The sequence below is a fragment of the Mangifera indica genome, chromosome 2 (assembly GCF_011075055.1).
Source record: "Mangifera indica cultivar Alphonso chromosome 2, CATAS_Mindica_2.1, whole genome shotgun sequence".
Classification (NCBI taxonomy): Eukaryota; Viridiplantae; Streptophyta; class Magnoliopsida; order Sapindales; family Anacardiaceae; genus Mangifera; species Mangifera indica.
The window spans coordinates 18,061,528-18,088,694 of NC_058138.1; the positions used below are offsets into that span (position 1 = coordinate 18,061,528).

At 33.3% G+C, this 27,167-nt stretch overlaps 3 protein-coding genes across 4 annotated transcripts; 1 reads left to right on the forward strand and 2 right to left on the reverse strand.

Moving 5' to 3' along the window:
* The first annotated feature begins 580 nt into the window (after window positions 1–580).
* On the forward strand, window positions 581–4,030 carry LOC123209259 (protein GAMETOPHYTE DEFECTIVE 1). The gene is made up of 6 exons (XM_044627163.1): window positions 581–1,174; window positions 1,260–1,337; window positions 1,447–1,527; window positions 1,719–1,873; window positions 1,961–3,408; window positions 3,680–4,030. The coding sequence occupies exons 1-6, from the start codon at window positions 749–751 to the stop codon at window positions 3,799–3,801; spliced, it is 2,310 nt and encodes a 769-aa protein (XP_044483098.1). The 5' UTR covers window positions 581–748; the 3' UTR covers window positions 3,802–4,030.
* Window positions 4,031–7,372: 3,342 nt separating this feature from the next.
* Window positions 7,373–9,018, reverse strand: LOC123209484 (two-component response regulator-like APRR9). 2 transcript variants are annotated; one of them, XM_044627558.1, is made up of 3 exons: window positions 8,576–9,014; window positions 8,316–8,489; window positions 7,373–7,725 (listed from the first exon to the last, which is right to left on the reverse strand). In XM_044627558.1, the coding sequence occupies exons 1-3, from the start codon at window positions 8,939–8,941 to the stop codon at window positions 7,543–7,545; spliced, it is 723 nt and encodes a 240-aa protein (XP_044483493.1). In that variant the 5' UTR covers window positions 8,942–9,014; the 3' UTR covers window positions 7,373–7,542. The 2 variants fall into 2 exon arrangements, with proteins under 2 accessions (XP_044483493.1, XP_044483494.1); XM_044627559.1 differs by having other exon boundaries at window positions 7,596–7,714; window positions 8,576–9,018.
* An 11,871-nt stretch (window positions 9,019–20,889) lies between these two features.
* Window positions 20,890–21,807, reverse strand: LOC123198847 (chitinase 2-like). Its single transcript, XM_044613641.1, has one exon. It carries the CDS (start codon window positions 21,805–21,807, stop codon window positions 20,890–20,892), a length of 918 nt encoding a protein of 305 aa, XP_044469576.1.
* Between the last annotated feature and the right edge of the window lie 5,360 nt (window positions 21,808–27,167).

A 27,167-nucleotide genomic window follows, 5' to 3' on the forward strand; every position in this document is an offset into this window, starting at 1 on the left:
AATTTCATGACTAGACTGATCCACTCATATATATTAATGGAGAAAATGGCCCTTGGATTTCTCTTACAAATTGTTTAAATATGCAAAGCATGTACGTAGGATAAGGGGCTTTGTTAAGAGATGTGAGTGAGGTGGGCATGTAAAGTTGTCCAAGAAAATTTTAGTGCTTGAAGTCAGGATCTCATTGCTATAAAAAAGAATTGGCTTATATTAATTTGTGAAAAATAAAATTGAAACCAAACATTATATAAACCCTAAATTCACACACATCAAAATTCATAAACCAGTTTCTAATAAATATATATATATATATATATATATATATATATATATATATATAGAGAGAGAGAGAGAGAGAGAGAGAGAGAGAGAGAGAGAGTATAAAAAATCAATTGACTATAGAAATATCTAGAGCACAAATCAGACTTCCATCTATACACTGAAATGCTATTGAAATATAATATTGGTATTTATATCTTAAAAATATAATAATTACAAGTAAAATTATAACAAAATTTAAATTACTTCAATAATCTTCGAATTAATCAGATTAGGTTTATGTTTGTAATTTAGGAGGTTACTAAATAAATTTTGTGCTGACTGATTTGATATTTGACCAAGTTTTGAACAATTTTTTGAGTACGAGAAAATATTTAAGGGAACAAACACCGTCTCCAATTCCGTTGCTGAAAGAAACCCTACAAAACCCTCCATCAACGACAGAAGCAGTGGCTCTGTCTCTCTAACCATGGGTTTCTTCGACCTTAACATTCCCTACCTCGAATCTCCGTCCTCCAATAACACCGCTTACAAGGCCGCACGTGTCAAAATCGTTATCAAGGCAATGGAGCTCGGTTACTCTGGAATCGCCTACAACCGTACGATCAAGGGCGTCATGTCAGACAACGACCGGTGTTCTATTTCTCTCCTCTCTCTCTCGTCTCTCCTCAAAGTCGCTCCCTCTCTCTCCTCCTCTGTCAACTTCCACCGTGACCTTCTCGGTGTCCCTCGTGCCTCCCCATTCCGTCAGTACACGCGCCTCACCGTTTGCGCCGATTCGTTCGCTCAGTCTCAGGTGCTGAACTCTGGAAATCCCGTTCTGAAAACCTACGATATCGTCACTGTGCGGCCCTTAAATCAAAACGCGTTTGATCACGCCTGTGAGAAGGCTGAGGTATACCAATTTTTCATTATATTTCCAATTTTATTTTGCTTATCTATGTTGATATTTTTATAATTTTTTTTTTTAAACGGAGCAGGTGGATATAATTTCGATTAATTTTGCGGAAAAAGTACCGTTCAGATTGAAGCAGCCAATGGTCAAAGCTGCTATCGAGGTTTATGCTTTACTAGATTATGATTTTCATATCAAGATCGATTTCTTTTTGTTTTTGTTTTGTGTGTGTGCGTGTGGAGTTGAATAGTTTTTGCCGTTTTGATACACAGCGTGGAGTTTACTTCGAACTCACCTACTCTGATCTTATTCTTGATCTTCAATTAAGGAGACAAACGATATCCAATGCTAAGGTGAGAACTTTTTTATATAATCACATTGAATTTCTAATTGAAAGCGTCATAATTGGAGTATTATCCAAAAGTAGATATTGAAAAAGGTTGGCAATCAATAGGTGTAAATCAGTTGTGCAAAGTTCTATTAAAAAATAGGATTTTATAGTGTTGTGTATAAATTTATTCTGAGCTATATAAGCTGTTGACAGTTACTGGTGGATTGGACTCGAGGAAAGAATCTCATCTTCTCTAGTGGTGCCCCTTCAGTTAATGAACTTAGAGGACCATATGATGTGGCAAATTTATCATCTTTGCTTGGGCTTTCTGTTGAACGAGCTAAAACAGCAGTTTCCAAAAATTGTAGGTATGGCAACTGGGAAAATTCTTGACATCACAAGACATATTGTTAACTTTTCTTATGCTGGAAAATTTGTTATCTAATATCTTGTAGGACTCTTTTAACTAATGCATTGAGGAAAAAACACTTCTTCAAGGAGACTATTCGAGTTGAAGCAATATCATCTGGTGAGCGGACTGAGTCCGAGACTTTGCCTGGGGACTGGCTTAAATGGGATCCTATCTCTAGTGGTGAAGGTGATTTGCAGCTAGATGAAATGGCAAAGTCTTTCACTGCTTCCAGTAAAGAATCAAAAACTGTGAAAGCCGTTGATTTTAATTCAGTTATGAGTAGCATGCCATCACAGGGTTTTCAAGTAAAGGATTTGATCTTAGGAACTCAAGCTGTGTCCCAGTCACGGGATATAAATAGTGGTAAAGAAGTTTTATCTGCTACTGAGACAGTTGAGACGTCAGTTGCAGCTGATGGAGTGTGTGAATTAAAGACAGGGCTTAATCTTCTTCCTGAAGCTGACCAGACTCTATTAGATAATGCTCCAGCAAACAACCAGTCTTTTGGCCATGAAAAAATGAAGAAGTTAGGTTTACCTAGTGATTTCACAGAAATGGTAATCAGTTCTGAGGATATTGGAACTCAAACAACCACCAGTAGGGAAGAATTGAATAATCCAGATTTGTCATATGAAATATTTGGAGCAGAGAATACAGAAAGGTATGATCGACATTCACAATATTTCATCCCTAGTCATGAAGTGGATGCTGTCTTATCAAAAGAAATTGCGAAATGTCAGACCTTGCCTAGATGTGTTGAGCTAGATGCTATGTCTAATGTAGATGTTAATTTAGATGGTGTACCTCCATGTGATGCATCTGAATTTCCTGCTTGGCAAAATGAAGAATCTAAAAGTTTAGGACATCCTGATGCACAATTAAGTTCTCAAAAAGGTTCAAGTGGTGAAATTGGAATGGAGATAGATATAAAAGCTCTAGAAGGTGCATCTTCTGCATTAAATGATGAGTCTTTGCTAGAAAATCTCACTGAAAGAGAAAATTTCGGGGATCCTGCAGATGATCAAGTTGCCTCTGATCCAAGTCTGCTTCAGGAGTCTTCTATTGAGTTAAAAGTTAAAGATGGCACTTCAGCTTTGAGTCATGCCACCCTGGAGGAACTGACAATGGAAGAACAACAGGGTGCAGTTAAACTTAGGGAAACTGGAGACCATGGACTTCCTGTTGATCAATTCCGGGTTGTGGAGTCTTCCAATGCGGTCACAATTAAAGAGGACTCTGCAGTTGAAAATCATATGGCCCAGGATGAGTTCACAATGGAAGATCAAAGTCATGAAGAACAAATCAGGGAACCTGGAGTTGGAATTGTTGCTGATCAAACTTGTTTCATGGATTCTTGTAATGGCATAAGAGTTAAAGATGATTATTCTGTTGCCAATTACAAGGCCACAGAGGATGTGAAGATGGAAGAGAATAATCATGGAGAAGCTGATAGTGAAATTAATTGTCCAATGTTGCTTCAAGGTGTATCAGGTACTTGTTAATTAGTGATTGGTAATTTTTATATCAGCACGTCAACTTCATTGCTTTTGGATCTATATCCATTATGTCATAATAAGTTCCTCTGATCTAAAAGCTTGAAGTTTTCCTCCTCCTATCATAATCATTCCTTCTCCCCAGCTCGCCAACATATGAACAATTTAATTTTTTCTGTAGCTCTTGTCCAACTTTTAGTTTGTCGAATTTCAACAAGCTTGGAAGTTTTTAATTTGATTTACCTCAAACTTCTGTTTGATCAATGCAGGGAAAATCAGAGCAAAGCCAAGGCTGTGTCATCGAGCTCTGGTATTTCCTTTGAAGCGATTGTTGAGTCCTATGCCTTTCAAGAAGAAAGCTCACAAATTTAAGCACAGAATCAAGATGTAACCTATAATACATTTCGCTATTATCATTGTTATTGATCGGCAAATGTGAAATAGTCTAGAGTAGTTGCAATAAGTTTTTCTGAGGTAGTAAGTGCATACCTTTGATATTGAAGGGTGTTGAAATTTTGTCAAAAACTTCAAAATCCAACATGTTTGTGTTTACATTAGTGTTACCATGATAAAGAGGGATATGTAATCATATGATAGTTTCTCAGCATTCGAGTTTTTAATCTTGGGAAATGTTACAATTAATTCCATTCATGTTTTCCCAGATTAATAGGTTCTGGGGTTCGCCTGCTAATAAACCAAAGGTTTGGATGCTTCAGGTAACTTTTTTATTTTTTACAGTACCCATTTTAATTGCTGCTAGAGTGTAAACAGGGATGGTTCATCGAGGTGTTCAATGTGAACATTGGCCCATTGTTAAGATGTGTATTAAATTACAGAATTATTTGTAATTTATCAATTTTCAATGACAGAATAAAACAAATGACCCTACAACATTCTGGTTTGCATGTGCTATTGCTGTTTCTTATTTGTTCATAATTTGTGTTGTTTAATCAAAGTTATGTCATTGTGATAGCGACAAAGGTGCCTCCTGAAGCTATTTTATCTTATGAATCGCCCCACCATCATTCAGATAGATAGGTTGTCCAAACTACTAGGGGTAGCTTATAGGATTTGGTTCATTGTCTTGCAAAACTTCCTCCTTTGGGTTCTTGTGCAAAAGCATCAGAATTTGGTTCTAAATTATGTTTACGAAATGGGCTATAGGTAGCACACATCTAAAATTTTAAAAAGGTTAATTAGGATATCTGGGGATTGACATTTTCTTGCGGAAAAAAGAGAGAAAATGCTGATGTCGGATACGGAATCTTATAGCCTAGCATTTACAATTATATAGGAGGAGAGGTGTCTAAGCGAAGGGCGCCAAAGTGGGAGACCCACCGCCGGCCGACAAAAGATAAGCCTCGCTGCACTGCAAACGTTAACTAAAGAATAAAGGCCAAAGGACTATTTCTCACCCAAGGCATGTTGCAATGTCAAGTGTCCCTCTTTTATCTATGATAATACCAAATACCCATTCATCAGCAGTTAAAATTAACGGAACCTTAACCCTTTGAAATTTTATCTCATTTTACCCCCTAAACTTAAAAAACTAAAAATTTCCCCTAGTTTAAGTTTTAAAAAATAGCAGTTTTATCTTAGGATTTCGTTTTGAAATCTCTGGCGTCATCTCCGGCTCCATTGTCGGTGGCCTCTCCCTCTCGAAACATCATTTTCTTCCGACGGTCTCTTTCCTCCCATTAGACTCCAGATCGACGTTGGAAGAGTGATAGAAGACGAAGTTTTTCGTCCTCCCAGACGAAGACGAAGCTGTTGTCTTCATTTGAGAAGACAAAGATCAAACGTCCAACGCCGATCAGACATCCAAATGGGAGGAAAGAGACTGTCAGAGGGAGATGATGTTTTGGGAGGGAGAGGCCACCGGTAATGGAGCTGGAGATGACGTCAGAGATTTCAAAACGAAACCCTAAGGTGAAACTGTCAGTTTTTAAAATTTAGGTCGGGGTAAACTTTTAGTTTTTAAAGTTTAGGGGGGCAAAAAAAGATTTTATTTTAGTTTATTTTTAATACTATAGAGAAAATAACAATTTTACCGTTACTGCCATTAATTTTAACTGCTGATGGGTGGACATTTGATGTTATCATAGATAAAGAAGGGGACACTTAACATTGTAACATACCTTGGGTGGGAAATAGTCTTTTGGCCAAGAATAAAGTTTAAAGATTTATCAGTTTCATCATCATTGTTAACAGGAGCTCCTAAATTAACAACACTGGTGGGGCTTCATAAAGCCACTTAAACAAACACTCAAGTTAAAAAAGAACTTCTGAAAGATACCATGCGAACATTGATCTAAGATATAAACAATATATTACAATTCACAAAAGCTAGATAATCATTCTGTTGTTCAAAGAAATTACTTGTTCAATAGGGAACCTCAATTTTTCTGTAAGTTTTTAAATTATTTCTTGAGACTTTTGCGTAAGATCTCAGACTGATAGTTCAGTACAAGAAAATCTTGTGAGTATCTTTTAAGTAAGAGTTGTAACGTACGTTGTCATGCCAGCCTTAGATATCGACAGAAACTTTGGCTATGGAAAAGCTAAAATCTTCTGTAATAACGTAAAACATTCGTATGGCCACCTGAATTTGTCTATGGCACGGTGGATGCTGTGGGTAATGGAAAGAAAATGATAATTTCCTTCTGCTATTTTTTTTTTCTTCTTTGATGTTTGTTCAACGTGAGATATTTACCAACTTACACAAACTCGTGCCTTGATTCAATGTGTCTTTTGATCTATATATGAAGCACAGTATACAAATTCAAGACAATAAATAAGCAGTTTAAATGATAAAATAATGAGATTTCAAAAATAAAAAAAAGAGTTCAAATTTTCTTCGACAATGATTCAAAGTTTATTTGTTTGAAATAGTTTCAATATTGAAATGATGGCCTGTTTTAAATAAAATTTTTATATAGTTACTTATCATGTTGGAACCCTGCTCCGATGAATCAACTAACTATTTCTCATTTCAACGCTGGCTCCACTTTGCACAAACTCTACTTTAAAGGCTATAAAATGGTTGTCTCTTTCTGCCTGTTTAATAACCCATTGAACTGCTTGGCTTCGTATCATAATGTTTTCAAAACAGCACCTCCACGATTTTCTCTTTATTTATTCCAAGGATGCCACTAATCCAAAAAAAAATTCACAGGCGTTCTTTCCTTCCCTAAACAGAAGCAAGCAAGAACTTGGCATTGACAAACTCAATTATGGAAACTAATCCCAAATAAAAGTAGTTTTTATAGTGCCAGAGCCTGGGAAATAACAAAAGAAGGGACAGCCAAGGAGTACTGGACAACTCAATATAAGTACATGAAACTTTATGGAAAAGTGGCTTGAATTACCAAATAGTTGAGGGACACATATGACGGACTCCGGGAAGAACAGAAAGTGAAAGAATAGTAGATGGGAAAATGTGGAGGACTTGTCCCAATCCCAAGGAGGTTGAGTGAAAAAAAAAAAATTATATACCGAGGAGTTCAAGTTCAGATCTTTTTAAATTTATCTGATTTAATAATTTGGTGTGATTAGTTTAATCAAAAAAATAATTCAATTTAGAGGCGATTTCTCGTTTAAAAAAAAAAAAAAAGAAAGGAGAAAGTGAGGACCTTTCTATGCCATAACTGTGAAATAGGCCCTTCTTTACTCCACCTTACGGCATTTTATTCTTCAAGTGCTGTAGGGCCTTGACATTATTTTCTAGGAATCTCTGCAATATCACTGTAACCATTCTGCCTTTTCTTACTTTTTGTTTAATTAACCAGTAATCGTGAGCCCACTTTAATAGAACTTTTGTGTCTCTAAATACTATATAAACATTCATACGTAAACTGAATTTTCAGGTTTTTGCTGTGCAACATGCACATTTTTTTGTCAACTGTTTGTTTATTTCATCCTTATGCTGTTTAGAAAGGGTGATTGTATTTGAAAATGGCAAGTAAAAATTAATATGAAGCCCAGTCATTAAAATGGCTAGCCATTGTAAGCTAGAGCAACAGTTATACAATATTGCATCACAGATATATAGAAACAAGCACGCTAGCTAGCTAAAACTGCTACACTGTGGCACTAAAATAGTTCAGCATACACACCATTTTTTTTATGCTAATTAAAATAGATTTGCGGATGAAACTGAATCAAAATAATTGATCCAATTTTCTTCTTCTTCATAATCTTGCTCCCCCCTGATGTGGCTCCACTGAGCTTGAGGATCCTTCTCAATTTCTTCGTTTCTTGCAAACCGACCTCTTATACGTGGCCTGCTGTCTGCCAGTGTTTTCCTACATGCGTACTGCATATTCAAAGCCACAATATATGCTGTAATATTATGCAATATGCATGCTTAGCATTGTGAAATAACCAATTTTCTTCTTCTAAATGATAAACCGCAATAATTAACCATAACAATTTGAATAGATTATGAACTTAGCATTGTCCATGCTCCACTAGATAGAGAAATCAAAGACATATAAGGCTAGCTAGCTAGCTACCAATAGGCGAATGTGAAAAGACAACATAGTAGACCCTAGTGGCTATCATTTCAACTACATTGAATGATACCGCACAGCCAGTAATAAGAGTTTGAAAACGTATGGCTTTGGCTTTCATTCTTACTTGTCTCATTTTATTAGTGGGGTAATGGTTATAGCTTCCAATAGCAACATCAAAATTTGATTTGACATATATGAAAGCACAGAGAGACGTTGCTTTTTTCTAGTTTGGGAGAGAAGATGGAAATTGGAAAGAATTGACACTACTGTTTCTGTACCAAAACACTTCTAGCTACTTGGTCACGAATGGTTAATTTTATCAATCCTATATGTTACTGTAATCAAGTATAATTAAGCCCGCAATTAGCATAGTAATAAACAAAATTAAAACCTTGATTTTCTTTTTGAAGTTCCTCCGAGTTCTCTTGGTTCTATATCTCTCAATTCTCTCCTTTTTCTCCTCCGGACTATATCGACAGGCTCTGTTCATCCCTTCAATGATGGCGCAACTCTCACTTACCAATGGACTCACTGACCTATGACCTTGTTGCCCCGTATGAATCCTCTAAAAGAAAAACGTGAGAACAAATTACTATATATGATGAATGTGAGCATATAGTTTAAGTTATTTTCAGTATTAATAAAGCTTACATGCAAATCACCGGTGCTGAAAACCCTTCTAACTGGACTGATGTCCGTTTCCACAGAGTGATCATTTAGTAACATTAAAAGAGAATGAACACAGTTGTTATTCTTCTGAAGCGAGTGGCTGCTAATACTCCTCTGCATCTGACTCGTCGTCCCGTAGCTGGGAGAGCTATAGCTACTATAGCCGCTGGAGTTGCTGCTGCTGTGGCTGTGACCCATCACCGAGTCGAGCTCATGAGTAGAACCAGTCACATGGTCGAGTAAATGAGGTGGTGGCAACGATACTGGAGGAAAATGCGACGGGTCGTCGAGTGACATGGAGGAGGAGTTTGTGCCATAGACATCGGAGGCGCGTGGAAAAGTGTACATGGCGAATGGGGAATTGGGTATTTTTTGTTTGAGAGCGAAAATATAAGGGACTCTGAGAGGTCATGTGAAGAGTACTGTGTATTTATGAGCACAGAAGGAGAAGAACCGGGTGACAAAGTGGAAGATGATGTCATCTACTGAGAAAAAGGTCGTTGACTTCAAATCACAAATCTTCACATTGCTCTTTCCACCTTTTTTGTTTTTTTCTTTCTTCCTTCAAATTAGTTTTTACGATTTATCCGTTGAACATTCAACATCAAGAGTGAGAGCCCGCCTAGAACAATGACAACAACAATCATAACTCATAAAAGATTTTCCCGGTAAACTTCAACCCCAGTTTAAAGCCAAAGTTTAAAGAAAAATTACAGGAGTCTAACCAAATAACTATCAAAACCAACAACAAAATCCAACACAAAATATGAAAATCAAAATACATATCAAATAACTCCAAGATCTTCACTCAAACAAGACTACAAATATCAGTAATTATAGCTATGTGAGAGTTATACTATTAATAGAATATCCAATTATTCTACTCATACTAGAAGAAATAGACTAAATATAGTTGAGAAGATTAACCGTGGAAGGATGTGTCTAAAGTCATCTTTGCAATGAAGGTGAATGATAATCCATTGGAATAGAGAGAACCACAAGAGAACCAACTATACCATAATTTTGTGTGATTTATAAGATCTTGTATTAGCCTTACTAATAAACTGTGTTATAAAGATGATTTATGCATAGATCTTGGGATTGAAATGGCCTTATATTTCACTTCAATTGCATGGGCAAACACTCTACGTCTGCTGGCTGAGAATAATATCATAAATGGCAATCTCTTGCACAGTTTTTGTTTCTGTATTGTTATCATCGTGATTTAATGATCATTATTATTAATATTATTCTAGATTTGTCAGTTCTCCCCAATGTTGGAATTCACTTGGAGATGTATAACAATTTTCCAAGAATGTAATGTAAGACCTTCTTGCTACTTCCATTAATGTCTAAGGCCTTCATATAAACATTTCAAAGTGTTCAATGACTCATGAGTCATGTAGTGATCAAAAGTTGATAATCCAACCACCAAAAACACAATTTTTTCGTATACATTCTGTTGTCCATTAAGAATGCAAAGGACACATACGTGTAGCATACTATCAAAACTACTTTAAACCAAACAAGTTTATTCTCCTCTTTCTCTATCTGTTAATACTTCAATTAAGTTTGTTTTTATAAAGTGGGTTTTCAAGCTAAAAAGATATAACACATATAGAATTTTTTTTCTTTTTTCTTTAAAGAAATATGATAAATTAATGAATTAAAATTTAATCTTAACTTGAGGATTTTATGTACATGAACAAATGATTATGAGCAATACTATGTGTACCCACTTTGGATACACAAATGTATACACACTTATATGTGTCATCATATGATTAGTTATTGTTTTATTCTTAATTCAAAATCATCCAATCACATGATGACACATATAAATATGTACACATTTGTGTATCCAAAGTGGGTACACATAATTTTATTGAATGATTATTAGTAATAAAATATTAATGATAAAAGAAAAAGATTTAATTACATTGATATTGACATAAAAATATTTTAAAACAATTTAACTGAGAAAGGATAATTTAAATAATAAAAAAAAATTTCATATTTAAAAAAAATAAATTTAAAATTTCTCTAACGATTTAAAAAAATTATACTCTTAACTTATTTGATTTAATAATTATAAAATTTATCACTAAAATAAAAAATAGTCCAAGTTGGGCCAATTCCTCTTTAAAAAAAAAAAAATATATATATATATATATATATATATATATATATATATATATATATATATATATATATATATATATATATATATATATATATAGTGTTCTTGGAAAAGTTTACTCCATGATAAAGCTTCATTAATTAATCATCAAAGTTGGCTTTGGTAGCATGCAGAGCCTGTTGATTTTTATACATAATCCCATTGCCAGACAAAAAAAAGTTAAGATACCTAGCAAAATCTCAGCTTTGGAGACAAGGCTGCCCAGAGAAACCATTTTTAATTCGATGATTTTGTGAACCAGTGGACAGATAAATTAAAGTTCACTTGCAAGACTAGGCACTTTTCAACGTGGTCCTATTTCATCTAAAATTAATTTTCTCATAGTTTTATGGTACAATATTGCTCCCAAAAGAATATCCAAAATCGATCCTACCCAATTCGCAATTTGACAACAGAAAAAAGATAAGTCCCCACCACTTGTATATACTCACTAGTCACTTCCTATCAGGAATTCACAAAACCATAATAAACTTTAAGAATACCAATATGCGAAATAAATCATTGTTAAGGCGCTTTTTCTCTTTTGGTTTCCTTGTGAAGAATAACTTGTTAAAATAAAATTACAATCATACAAAGAATAACAATTCTATAAGAATTTGGTTTGTACGGATTTCCTAATATAATTTGTATGTCTCCATTAGATTCCTCAGCAAAAATATGTGAGAGCATCACAAAATATATTGACGTATAAGTGAGTCTTAAAAAACATTTTTTGAGATATCACTAATTTAAAGTTTAATTTGATAAACTACTCTTATAGGATATCATATAATGTGTTATACTTTTGTATTTTTGTGGTTACAATATATTCTTCTCTTATACGTGGAGGACGTAGGTTTTTGTCTAACCACTGTATATATAATGTCTTTTGTATAATTGGTAGTTTATTTCACACTCAAAATCTTGAAAATGGTCATATTTCCATGAATTTTCTAATAATCACTAATCACATAAAAAATACGATATTTAATATAATTTGACATAACTTGCTTATATTCACCGACGAGAGAATATATATATATATATATTATAATAACAAAATTATATAAGTATAACACAATTTTTCATATTCCATAGGAGCACCCTAAAACTAATGATGACCCAAAAAATGGCCAAATGACTATTTCTCACCCAAGTTTAAGTGCTATCGCAAAGACACACCTGTGATGTTTGAAAAACTTAAAATCTCACTCATCCGTTAAAAATCTCAATTAAGGTTAAGGGTAAAATCGTTTTTTAACCAAAAAAAACTAAAGTTTTATTACTTTGGCTCCCCCTCAGCTTGAAAATCTCACAATTCTTCTCCACCTGAAGTTTGAAAAATCAAAATTTTTTCCCTAAGGTTTGCAAATCATGGCTAGAGTCACCGGAGATGGCTATCTCAGGTGGTGTTGGCTCTCCTTTCCAGCTCAACTCTTCCTGCTGATCATTTCCTAGCCCAACTCTTCCTGCTGATCATTTCCCAGCCATCGGCATAGGCTATTTTCTTTGACGAAGACAAAATCGTCTTCGTCGGAGCGTCTTCATCGGAGCGTCTTTGTCTGGGACAAAGATGATTTCGTCTACGTTAGAGATCTCAGACGGAGACGACGTGGCCTTCTGAGACCACCGACAATCATCTTCATCTTCGTCCCAGACGAAGACACTTCAACAAAGATGATTTCATTTTTGTCGAAGGAAATAGCCTACGCCGGTGGCTGAAAAGTGATCAGTAGGGAGAGTTGAGCCCAGATGGAGAGTCAATGCCATCGGAGACAGTTATCTCCGATGACTCCGACCATGATTTGCAAACCCTAGAGGGGAATTTTAATTTTTCAAACTTTAGGTGGGGGCTGAATTAGGAGATTTTCAAGCTGAGGGGGGAAAATGTAACAAAACTTTAAATTTTTAAAATTTTTTATTAAATAACTATTTTGCTCTTAACTATAACTGTGATTTTTAACGGATGGGTAGAAATTTAAGTTTTTCAAACCTCATTGGCATGACTTTGGAATAACACTTAAACTTGAGGGTGAAATAGTCCTTTGGCCCCTAAAAAATATTTTTCAAGACTCTCTTATATATCAATAAACTTTGTGACACCGTCGCATATTTCTCTTCCCCATGAATTACTTGATTCTCAAAATTTTATATGATTAGATTAATGAAGATTTACAATTCCTATTAGAAAAAATTTTCTTAAAACTTATAGAATATTTGTTTTTTTAATAATTATATTTATATTATAACAAGTTTTCCTTAAAAAAAAAAAAAAAAAAACTCAAAACTTCACCATGAAACCAACAAAGCGAACAAAAATCCTCAAAAGTTCCACAGTGAGACAAAGTTGAAATCATTATTCAACTCAATCCCATGTGATGAGCATAATACTCTCAATCAGTTCTAATACATATATAGGTTAGGATGATTATTTTATCATGATCGACAACCATAATTATAGTCATAATCATGATTAGTATGACAAATTATAGATAATTCCCTTCTACTTAGGAAAGATTAAGATGTATATTTGACCCCATCTTAACATAATCCTATATGAATAGAATAAGACGCATGCCATTCATCCCACTACTTTCCTCTTTTGGATTCTCTCAACGTAATTATATCATGTTTCGATTTGTCTTCTTAGTGACCCAATAAACAAAACAAATGCCTTGCTCAAATTAATTTTTAAAACCTTTATTGTCCTTTATTGTTGGGAGCCTAATTAGCAACCAATTTTCATCAAGAGTTAAAGTCAAGAAGTTTATAGATTAATACATGTAATGCATATTTCATCCTATTGACTCTTTTAATAGTTTTTCTTTCTTTTGCCGGTTTACAGGGCTTAATTCGGTGAAGGTTTATGCACCATGCATATCATCCAATGAACTCTACGATGGACATCACAAATAAAGGTAATTGCCTGGCCTTTGAAATTTGCAGAAGTTCTGATTTGAACCAATTAACTTGAAACCCTAAAGATCCACATGGTGTGTGTGTGTGTGTGTGTGTTCGCTTATTAATTGAGTCAAGTTTTATCAATTCCTATTATGATGAAAGGTTTGAAATATGGCTGAAACTTGATAGCATTTATGAATCAACAAGAGACGAGGGACCTTGTACAACAGCATCTTTCTCAGTAGGCCCTTTAGAATCATCTATGCATATCACATCAAAAAGAGGTATCTCTGCCTCTCTCTTTCTCTCATTAATGGACAAGCATATGGAAAATTGAATTGATTGAGATGAAGACTTTTTTATACACAGTGCCACTGCTTCTCCATGAAACTAACAAGAGGGGCCTCTCCAAGCTTCGGTGTTTTGTCAGTGAATAACTAAGTAGAAGTCGAAGTAAGCCAATGAAGAGCCAAATTGTAACATGTAGTTCTGTAATTTGACAACAAGCTAGCAATGTCCTCACTTGGTCACTCATTTCTGCTCCATAAAAGTTGCCTTTCCTTGTACCCACGTAATGTTAATAGTGTTCATTTTTCAACTTGATGTACCTTGTCTCAGACCGCGTTTCATTTTCTTTTGCTTGTTAATTATTTACTTTATAACAAAATACACACACGTGTCATGCATACAAGTCACTTTAATTTACACATAAAGAAATTATTTATATTTTTTAGTTTACCGAAATTATTCAAAAAATTCAAATGAATATTTCTTATTTCATTTGGGTTAATTATGATAAGAGTTCTTTGACATCTTTAATAATATAAAATAAAATAAGTGTCGTTATATGCATGGTAATCAAGTTATTGGATTAAAATTTTGGGTTAAATATTTTATCTTGATCTTAGAGTTAATCGGTTGATTCTTTCTGGTAACTTTATAACTTTTGGCATCTTTTTCCCTATTTTTTAATGCAACTTTTCCCATGAGTATGCTTACTTTTCTCTCTTTCTTTTATATCTAAATTCTAAATGAAAGAAAATGAAGCATCATGATGAATATATACCATGTTACATGCTACATGCCTACAATATCCTACACTGAACAACGAAGGCCCCTTTCCTGGAAGAACATGAAAAATAGAAGGTGGGGTTTCTTTCTTCCTGTGAAAAATGATTTTATATACAGGCTTGTCGCCTTGTCAAATGGGGTCGAGTAGAAGAAACAGTTTTCCCCACTAGAATAATTGAGTGATTCAGTGACCAAGTGGTTAATGTGTTATCAACCTCACAATTGTCATATTGGATGTGAATTATTGGCAATAACTGAATTGTATACCTCCAAGTAGACCTGGCCACGGTTCATGAACCGTCGGTTTCGGTTTGGAATCGTCGATTCACGGTTTGAAAATATAAGGACCCTGAACCGAAACCGTAACAGGACGGTTCGTCCACGGTTCGGAATCACCGGTTCTGGTTCATGACCTCGGTTCGAAACCGATATTGAACCGTCAATTCTAATACATGATCTTGATTTAATTTTTAAATTATTAATTAAAATAATTGAAATTAAAAAAAAGGCTTTGACTTAATTTTTCAATTAAGCTTCCTACGTATCTTCTTGGGATTTAGAAGAATCAAAACCTACATAGTTCTCTTACCTTTGCATATCTAATAGCTGACAGTACCCTCTTACCTTATCATTCACTTTCACTATCTTGAGTATTATTTCCCATCGTCATCGAACTATCCGTAGTTAAATCAAGCGATTCTTCATTGAAGTCCACTTTCATTTCTTGTTGGCATAATTCGGCTCTTGTCCAATCGTCTACGCATACTTGGGTTTCAATAGATTCGGGAGCCAAACTTGATCATCTTTCATCCAATTTATTATCCCCTTGACTAAAAGCTTATTCTACTGCGACAGTTGATACTGGTGCTGTTAGAACTTGTTTAGCAATAGCTGCTAATATTGAAAAAATTGATACGTGTCGACTCCACCATTCTAAAACTGGAAAATCTTTACCTATATTGTTGTCACCAAACTCAAAAATAGTAGTTAAATAAATATCAAGCTTCGAGATGGAGCCTAATGTTCCTCTTGATCTTTTTCCCCTTTGCATCATAATACGATCACCATAACTCATATTTTGGGTTGATGATGGGGCAATAGGTGGTAGAGAGGAAGAAGAACCACCATAAATTAATGCATATTCAGTACAAATTTCTTTAATTAAATTCATAATATTAGTTATAGTTAATGGAATATTAACTTCATCTAATTGCAAACGTTCATAATATAATGTTAAATAATCTGTGACACCATCTAATTTAAATCTAGGATAAAAAAAATATGCAACAAGAAAAAATTCTGGAATTATTTTATAGTAATTTACCATTTTGTTTTCATTAAAGAAATAACTTTTTGTAAAATAATATATTGTTCGGCTTTTTGTAAAGCCGCAATAATATTAACAGTTTCATTTAAAAACAAATGAGAAGTGGGATAATAAACCTCATTTAAAGTATATGTTGCATTATTAAAATTTCTTAATACATTTAAATTTTTTTTACAAATATCCCAATGTTGGGGATATAATATAACTTGTGGCACATTTTGTGAAATAAATGAGCATAATAAATCCCTATAATCAAATGACTCGTTGAGTAATTCATATGTTGAATTCCAACGAGTCGGCACGTCTTTAGGAAATTTTTTTGGTCTTTTATTATGTTGTTTACAAAATTTATCCCATTCTTTCATAGTTTGGGGATGTGTCCATAAATATGAAATTGCTATTTTTATTGGACTAATAAAATTATTAAGACAATGTAAACTATCTTGTATACATAAATTTAATACATGACATGCACATCTAATATGAAAAAATCTACCACCTAAATTAGGTTTACAAATATCAATTAAATCATTTATTGAGGCAGTATTTGAACGTGCATTATCAAATGAAATTGAAAAAAATTTATAACGTAATTTATATTCTTCTAATATTCCTTTAATTATTCTATAAATATTATTAGTCGTATGTCATTCATCAAACACTCTAAATGATAAAATTCTTTTTTGTAATAGAAAATTGTCATCTATGCAATAACAAGTTATACCCATATAAGAGTGAACTTGTCAATGGTCACTCTAAATATCACTACATAGAGATACACGTCCACTAAAATTTGTAAAAAATTGAATTAACTTTTTTTTTTTGTTTTTTATATAAACTAAATAATGTTATTTTTAATGTATTTTTTGGAATAGTTTTATGTGCAGGATTTAATGCAGTTTTACAATAATTATTAAAACCTAAATTTTCACCAAAAGTAAATGCTAAATGATCTATTGCTACCATTTTTGCAAATTCTTCTTTACTTTTATTATCACTATACATAAATAAAGATTTGTGTGTAGAACCATACCCGGTTATTTGTGTTTGGGCTCGACTTTGCCCAATTTTTTTCGGATGCTTTAACTCCAAGTGTCTTTTAAATGTCCCGTATCCACCTCCTTGTTTGAATTTGTACATTTGCCTACAATAATTGCAAGCAACATCAAAATTACCATCTTCCTTTTGTATTTTCTTGAAATGAATTTTGAAAATATCAGATGTAGGAATTTTTTGAGATTATTGTTCCATCTCCATCTGTTGTTGATGTTGTTGTTGTTGCTCCACCTCTTCATATTGGTTTTCACTTTCTTGTGAATGAAAATCATCTATAAGTTGATTTTCATTCACATTTGATATATGTGAATATTGCCCAAATCCCCTATTACCGGAAGAATTTCCACTACTTGCCATTTTTTGATAATAAATAAAATTAATTATATAAATAAATTATATGATTAATTATAAAAGATAATAATAAATAATAAATAAAATTAATTATAGAAATAAATTCTATAATTAATTATGAATTGTATAAAAAAATTGAAATTGAAATTAATAAAAAATTGAGAAAGAATTTAATTAAATTTAAGAAAATTTGATTAAATTGAAAGATTGAGAGAGTATTAAGAGTTTAAAGAATGAGAATGAGAGTTTGAAGGATTGAGTGAGAGAGTAGAGAGATTGAGATTTGAGAGAATAAAATTTGAAGATATGGGAAAAAAAAATTTTGAAAAAAATTAAAAATAGAGGGGGTAAATTGAGAGTCTAAAAATTGCAGGGGACCAATGGTCCCCTACAATTTTTCCTTCAAAGCCAACGGTTCCCTGCGCAGGGAACCGTTGGCTTTTTAAAAAAAATTCAAAAAAAATTCAAATTTTTTTCGGTTTAGTATAGTAAACCGCCGGTTCATAAACTGGTGTGAATCGGCGGTTTCACGGTTCCAATTTATGTGAACCGGAACCGAACCGTAGAACCATGGTTTCGGTTCCGGTTCAGTCCGGTTTCGAGTCTTCTGGTTCTGGTTCTGGTTTTATCCGGACCGGTTTCGGCCCGGTTCACGAGTCAAACCGGCCCGTGGCTAGGTCTACCTCCAAGATTATTACGATTATATCAAAGTGACTTTCCATTTGTGGTCAAATGGGTTACTCTTTGATGCTTTGATATTCCCCTTAATTTAGATAGTCAAGGAGAAGCATTTTCTTCTCCACCATTAATTAATAATAAGACACCAATAAAATTATATATACTCACCTTAAATACATAAATAAGTATACATTTATGTGTATTTAATCACATGATAATATATATAAAAATAGACATATTTGTATACTTCAAATAAATACACATAATATTACTCATAAAACACTTTAATTTCTAGCTCCTAATCTACCATCATGAATTTGGAAATCCTTTACACATGCATGCAACTTTGATCGTCGTGAGTTTCTTTTTTTGATTAATGATTATATATATTCCTGCCTGCGTGCTTATAATTGACGCTACATATATGTGCAAATTTCTATTGTGAGAGCTGCTGAATTAATCGTAAGCACGAATAGTGCTAGAATATCTAAAATGGAGACCAATAGAGGGCCGTTCAAACATAAAAACCATAGCAGAAATTATATCATTGTATAGCACCTCGAATCCGGAGCATATTCAAGTTAGAATTTTAATTATTTCCCTAGCATTACTCTTAATAATTTTTTTATTCCACAACATAAGAATTTCCACACTTTCTTCTGATGAACAGTTTAATTCTTACAATCATTCATATTCGCAGAAATTATGAATCATGAAATTTAGATATTAAGATCTTCAACCAGTCCACTTGTCTCAATTCGAATTTTATTTCATTCCTCTTAACCACTTGTCAGCTCACAAGTTAAAACAAACATATAATATAAGTTTTTTATAGAAAATACTTTTCAAAATATTTTAAATTTAATTTTTCCTTTAAAAAAAGGGTATATTCAACACTGCTTTATGAAAATAGAAATCAATCCAACGTTTGAAAAATTATGAAACATAATATATGGTCATTTCTCAACGAATAAAAATAGCCTTCAAGTTTTTATCTAAACTTGCCGTGGAGTGGAGTTGATAAAAAGAGTCTGATTGAGGAAGAATTTAAGAGTGGCAATCTCCTTTAAAGATAAGGAGTATTAATTAGCAAGCATTACAGTCACTGTCATGGCTGTATTTTCATGTAGAACTAGCTATAGCATTAGAAAAAGAAGCAACTGATGATGATTATCAAAGTGTCCCTAATTGTAAAAATTCATACATTCAGTTGCTCAGCCTTACTTCCGTATCATATGATGATCATTTTATTATTAGTTGGTTAGGTTTCTAATCATGCTTACATATATGCTTAAAGATTTCACAGAATAATTAACCCTAGCACTTGCACATCTAGTTGCAGGGGCCGGCCACGGATAAGACTTGCAGCTTCGGTTTGCTGCACCTCCATGATCTGACAGATATCGAGGCATTTGCGTTAATTTTAGAAATCAATCTTTTTTATGATTGGCAAGCAAACTTCTGCCAATCAACTATTAACCACCATTGAGTAGCTCAATCTCTTGGACTGCACTATACGAATAATGTATATCAATTCAACGTCGACACCATATCCCTACTGTACAACACCAAAGTCAGAAGTGGCAAATTAGGATCTCTAAGGTCTTCTAATGTCTTTTGTCAAGGCGTAAAGGGTGGTGAGTGTGAGAGGGCTTGGACAGATATGGTGATGGGATGTTGGATGTTGAAGAGTTTGTGTGTAATTGTTGGTTTCGTGAGTGTGTTGTGCTTGACTGATCTTCAAGAAGATGGTATCGGAAACACTGTATGGGCAGGTCAAAAAGTTAGCCCTTGACACTTTTCTCTGGATATGCTTTTATAAACCATACAATTCTACTGTAACTAAAGATGATCAATTTGAAATTTCTTAGGAGTCTATTAGGAAATAATAGGGTCTTCTTTTGTTACAAGTAAAATAGCAATAGAAAGAAGAATACACTGAAGTATTCTTGGTGTATTTAGTAACACAAATCCAAAAGACCTGCCCTCTCTGTTTTACCCATCCAATGAATGCGGAGAGAAGGCCCAATATTCCAATCTCAGCGTGTAAATAAGGGCTTTCTAAGTTGAAACTTCAGGCTTTTGCCCAATGGACATGTTAAGATGAGTTTGCAGACTTTCTCTAACACTTCATGTGGTGTAAAAAATACGTACAAAAGGGGCAAAACTTAATTAAAAAATATGGAGTTTGCTGTTCTCCATTACAATGCGTTACCTCTTGGGCGCGGGCTTTGAGGAGTGAAGATGGGCTTGTGTCTGCATTTGAGAGCTGCAGGATGGTATTCATGATGAAGTGCACAGTACAATTTCTTAGTTTGTTTAACTTTGGAGGCTGGTATCCCGGTGGCCTGCAGATCTTGTTTTAGGCTATTGCTTTACTGTTTTGGGAGTTGGAGACTGGATAAGATTGTGCTAAATTGGACATCTACACTTGTGACTTAGGATTATGGCTTGTTTTGGTACTGTTAAGATTTTGGATATGTCCGGACTCCAGAGTTGTTTCCTTGTATGCTAGTGCTTTGCCTTCCTCCTTTCCTGGGGTTGAGCTTACGTTGTATTGCCTTTAGGCTTTTGTTTTGCAATGTATATACTTATTTAACAATGATAATAATCAAAGACATATTTATATTCTAGAAGTTAACAGCATACATTAAGCCACACCACTTCTGTTTAATACATATCCAGTGATTTGTATATAATAGCATAACAAGTTCAATATATATAATAATAATACTAATGGGGAATTGCCAAAAGTGCTTGTGATTGCTTCTCATAGGGGAAACCATTTGCTTTAGAGTCATCTGCAGACCAAACAAAAATACCATGAAGTTCATTCTGACTCCTCAGTTTACTGCAGGCTGTAAAGAACCCATCATTTGGTGATAGACCCCCACTTCCGTCACTAATAAAGCTTACCAGGACCTTACCACCATCATAATTTGAGGTCTGAGTCTTGAAGTAATTCATGAACTGAGATACTGTGGTTCCTGCATCATAGGCATAGAATTGGAAGTTCACATAATCTATAAGGTCACCATAGTTTTTCCACAATGTCATGTAATGGCTCTGAACCTGGTCGTCGTCGAATGGAGCTATGGAAGCAAATGAGATTACCCCATTATTCTTGAGAGTTTTTATAAGGCGCCCAATGCATTCAGAAAAAGTGTCAGCATCAGCATCAAAGTGTTCATAGTCAATGTCAATTCCGTCCAAGTTGTATTGTTGTATGATGCTTGTGAGTGAAGAAACAGCATTGGAAACCCAGGAGTCAACTGAGGAAGGGTTAAAGTAGGCATGGCCATTACCAACACTATCCCCTCCAAGGCTCACCGCAACTTTGACATTTGAATGCTGACTTTTGATGGACGAAACCTGTGAAGGGCTAAGATTATCTGAGTCCCAGAAAACGTTGAACTTTCCATCGGTGGGTGAGGGAGAGCTTGAGGTGTCATAGTCTATGGCAAAAGACAGAATGAAGTGGAATTCAACGTTTGAGTTAATAGGAACATCACTGAATCTGACATTTTTAAATTCAGCTCCTATATATTCTCTAAAGAGGTTTGAATTCTTAGGGGCTGATGGGGTTGCTGAATTGCAGGGAAAAATAACCTGAAGAATGACAAGGGCAATGAAAATTTTGATAAGCTCCATCACAATTAAAGAATTGAGATTTGTGGTGTAGCTTCGGTTGATTAGATTGCGTTATTTGATGCTATTATATAGTATACCAAATTTGAAGAAACGGATACTTAAAATTAAAAAAAAAAGATAAATATGGTTGTGTGCCGTCCCGGTTATTCTAAACATAGCAATCTTTTTCTCCTTGAGCGAAAAAAAATCTGTCTTGGATTTGATGATTCCCCGTAAAAGATAAGAGCTAATGAAAAAAAATATATATATATATATATATTAACATTAATAAAATTATGTATATTTTAGATATATAAAATAGATGTATAAATAATATATTATTATGTGATTTAATGATTTTAAATTAAAAATAAAATAACACTCAATCGTATAATTATACATAATTTATATGCTCATTATATATATTTAAAATGTATACAAATAACATTAACATTTCAATTCATTCTCTAATACTGTTATTTATTTGCTTTCATCATTTTTATCAACTTGATTGAACGGATTGTTTCTTCCTGCAAAAGACGGCAATCCTGGGCCAATTTGCGGAAATGGCAAGTCACCAAATTTGTCAAGCTGTCAGTTATGGTTAATTGATTACAATATAGTTGCATTGCCTGTCCCTCCAAACGACATAATAATGCCAGAAGAGTGATATTGATAAATAAACAATATATATATATTAAAGTTCTCATTATGGGTAACTCAAAAGCTTTCTGGGTTAAGTTAAAAAAAAAAACTTATTTTTTACTCCTACCGTTAAAATGCACAAAAAATTATCACCTTGAAGCTTCTGTTTCATAGAGAGGAGAAGAGGGTGACGGTTAATATTGCTATGAGAAAATTTTCAGATTTTTTAGGTATCAAAGTGATTAAGAGAAACTTCGGGAATGAATTGGAGATATAAAGGCAACGATATTACTAGGAAGCCTGTTGCTTATTGATACAAAAAAAGTCTTCACAGGCTTGATGCACAAATAAATGATATAATAAGTTAAAAATTTAATCTTAAAATGTTATTAAAAAAATTAAATCAATATTCTTTTATAGATAAAATCTATTATTTTGTCACTTAAACTATTCTTTAAAGGTTATAATAGTTTCTTTATCATTTACCTAAAATTGAAAGTTGACATAATCTATAGAGTGACCATAATGTAAGATTTAATATACATAAACTAAATAAAATAGTAATTTCACTTTCTAATACTATTGTTTTATTGATGGAGTTTAATTTTTGGGGAGAAAGTATTATTATGATTGAACTTGGGTGAGAAAATATTTTTACGCCAAGATTGAAAAAGTGGTCAAAGGCCAAACCCTGGGTGGGTACATGTTATTAACTCAACCCTCTTTGATGCTGCAGATGCTATTCGGGCTGAAACTTGGGCTGGATTTTGCTCATCTCCGTTAACTTTCCTCATTTGGGCTGTTGAAATTTCGTCCTGGGTCTCCACAACCTTATTTAAACACTCCTGGACTTTATTCTGATCCAACTCCAGGTCCAAGTCCACTCAGAAACCCGTATCACACCGGTAATCAAACCTCGTAGAGCATATTGTGCAGGGCGATTTACATACGGCAGAGGACAGAGACAATGAACAAGGACATCATCTTTCGGCTGCTTGCCCAACTGGTCTAGCATTGATGCTCTATGGTGGCCCATTAGGTATTAATTGGCTGATTCTTATATGTGATCTTTGACCAGAATATGCTCCTTTCGAAGAAGAAATATCTGCCAGATCTACACTAGTTAGCCTTCACATGTTTACATCAATTTTTTTGTAGCTTCATTTTAAACCCACTAATTAAGCTTAAAAAAACGTTAATATTAGCCCTCGTTCATATGCTTAAAATTAGAAGGCTAAATATTTCCTCGTCCATGACAAGTAATGGCTCTTAACATAACCATCTTCAAAATGAGCAACTAAACCGAAAGAAATAAACCCACTTCTCTTTAAATTTCTTATGAGTTGTTCAATATATTCCCTGAAGGAGTTGTCAATGACAGAACTCTTACTTCAAAGTCAGTAGGTGAAATTTGAATTGTCATTTTCAATAAAATTATTTATAAATAATATATAATTAAATATTTTAAATTAAAAATAAAATAATATTTAATCATTTAAAAATATATTATTTATATATCTAATTATATACCTTAAAATATATATATATATATATATATATATATATATATATATATATATATATATATATATATATATATATACATATAATATTGGATACCAATGTATTCCCACATGAGCTTCTAATTGGAAGCTGCAATGAAATAGTCAAAACTAATGATTTAAATCATGGAAGATCCGCAAGTAATAATTATTATTTGGTTTGAATAAGCCATTGTTGTTAAATGTAATTATCACCTTTGATACATGCTTAAGGGTAGACTGCCAATGTATAAAATTCTTTCCTGTGAGAATTTTACTTGACATTACTTGTGCATAAAAATGGAATGGGGATTGTGGCCAAAAGAGTGTTACCAAATTCCAATATACTAATTAACAGCCGCCGATTGCTATCCAATTCAGCTTCCTTTGGCTATCTAATCTTCAGAACATGAACAGAAATTCCTGAACTGACCTACCGTTCAACAAGCAAAGAAGTGAATGATTCTCTTTGCTGCTCCCTGACAAACAGCTACCTGTTTAGCCATGTACAATCTTTCTTGAGCTTCAAATTCAAAATTTACTAACAAAGCGGCGAAAACTTAATGTTGTTTAATGGTCCAAAATTAAGATTTTAATGGACGCCCAATGAATTATTTTCACCCAAGGTTTAGTCCGTTTTCAAATGCTCACTCGCAAAATTTTAAAAACTCAAATGTTGATTTATTATTCAATTTTTATTAAATTTTTTAGTTAATTATAAGAATAAAATCGTTATTTTATCATTATATTAAAATAAATAACATTATATTTCAATTTTATTTCTTAGTTTAAAAAACTAACAATTTTTTTTTATCCAAAAATTTAAAAAATTACATTTTTTCTTTACTAGAGTTTATTTTCTTACCCTTCCTTTTTCGACAGCCAAACTCTGGTTGAGACTGATCTTCATCCCATTATTCTCCCTCTTCCACCAACAATGATGCCTGATGAAGCCTGACGACAACAAAACATGAATTCGAAGACAACAAACAAGAAGCCAAAGACAAAGAAGTCGAGGCTGAATTACACGAAAAAACCATGGATAACACAAATTGACTTTGGACAAAGACGAATTGCATGATGAAAGCTTTGTCTGACTTCATCGAGGGTCAATGTTGATGAGAGAGAGAGAAGGATGGGATGAAGACTGGTCTCGACTAGAGTTTGATTACTAAAAAAGGAAGGAGAATAAAGTAAATCTTAGCAAAGGAAAAAATGTAACTTTTTAAATTTTTTGGTGAGAGAAAATTATTAACTTTTTAAACTAAGAAGAGAAATTGAGATATAATTTTATTTATTTTAATATTAATAGTAAAATGATAATTTTACTCTTATAATTAACTAAAAATTTTAATATAAATTAAATGATAGATAAAAATTTGAGTTTTTAAAATCTTGTTGATGAAATGGATTAAACTTTAGATAGAAATTAGTCTTTTGGCCTTTAATAAAAAGAAGGTTTCGCAGGTGGAGACTTAAACTCAGACTTTCTTTTTAAAAATTCTAATTGTCTATTAATTTTATAAACCTCTTGAGTCTTTTCATACAGTTTTATCATTCACTACTTATTTAAGAGAAAGTGATATTCCGGAAGAGTGATGTGATGCCATTGAACCAAGTAACATGGGCTACCATCATAACCCTGCTGTGTTGTTCAAAAAGCTTTGGTTCTGAGATGGTTTTTTATTCTTATTTTTTTTAAAAATAAATTAAAACATGGGACCAGTCTCTTTTTCCTTCCAAGCAATCACAAAATGTGCTTCTCGCAGGATAAGTTTCCCCAAAGCACAACTGTACCTACTTTCTTTTACATTTTTATTGTTTTCATTGTGTTTATTCTGTTCTCTTTACTTGTTCAACGATAAGGCTCTGCTTCTACCCACATGACATGAATCCTGGTTTCACTTCCAATCAGTCGAAAAATTCACAACTGGGAATGCTGTTTCACTGAGACTGATAAGTGAAAAGATTTAGTGTTGCTGAGTACTGAAGAAGTGAAGTATACGCAGCATATATATAGAGTATGTCCCAAGTAAATACTGAAATAGAAAACATCTACCTTTTCTGAAGTCTCTAAATTTCTGAGATTTTATCAGCTCTTCTGAGAAACAAAGAACTGAGAAGGAAAAAGAAAAAGATAGATAGGTGTGAGTATTGAGATGTGGTTGGCTCAAGATCCATCCACGTGGGATGTGCAGGCACATGTTAAAGAAAAGATGGATTGGTATGATGAAAAAGGTTAGTTAGTATTAAGCATTACACTAATGTTGAAGAAAAGGAAATGACAAGAATCATTAAGAAATAGTCAATAGGAGATTTATAAAGTAATACTGTAACAGCCTTAAGATTTCTTACCAAAATTTGAATATCCAAGGACATAGCCTAAGAAAATCATGTTTCTGTTTGCAGAAACAGATCCTAACTCTGATACTCTAACTTAAATCTGAAGATTTTCATATTTAGAAATGGGGTCATATTGGTAAGGAAAAAGATGTGGTAACATAGTCAATATTTTAGGTGATTTCGTGGGTTAGAGAAATGAAAGGTTTTTGAAATTCAAAGGCACATAAGTATATGGCTACTACCATGTGCTTTCTCTCATTATCTCTTTATCACGTGGGGCAACTCTGCTACCACATGCTAACCCCACATTGCCTTTTCAGTCTCTCATTTTCCCCCTTTTCTACCCGACACACCCGCTCTTAATTCATGTCTTAGTTTTAATTTTGTTCCAAAAACATCAACATTTTGATATGAAATCAGAATTTAAATAAATGGGTATGAGCCTTAATTGAAATTGTTGAGTCTCAAAGCTGCCAATTTTGGTTGAAGAAGGTGTTTGCTTTTTGCCCCAAAATGGATTTTGACAAAAACATATATTTGTGCATTCTTGTAATGTAATTAAGACAATGATGTATTAGCTGAAAAATTTACTAAAAGAAATAGGAAACTTCAAACATTGGTCTATATAAAGATATTAATTTATTATAAGATTTTTTTTAATACTATGTATTCTTTATAATATTCGTTTTAACTTGTAATTAAGCATTAAACCCTGCATTTAAAATGTTAATAAATTTTGGTTTTAAATTTGTTTAGTTAGAAACAAATCATATAAGAAAAACAAAACAAATCCTGCATTTGTCACCCATCGATCCAATGTCCTCCTCTGCCGCTGCAATTGAACTAGTTTCC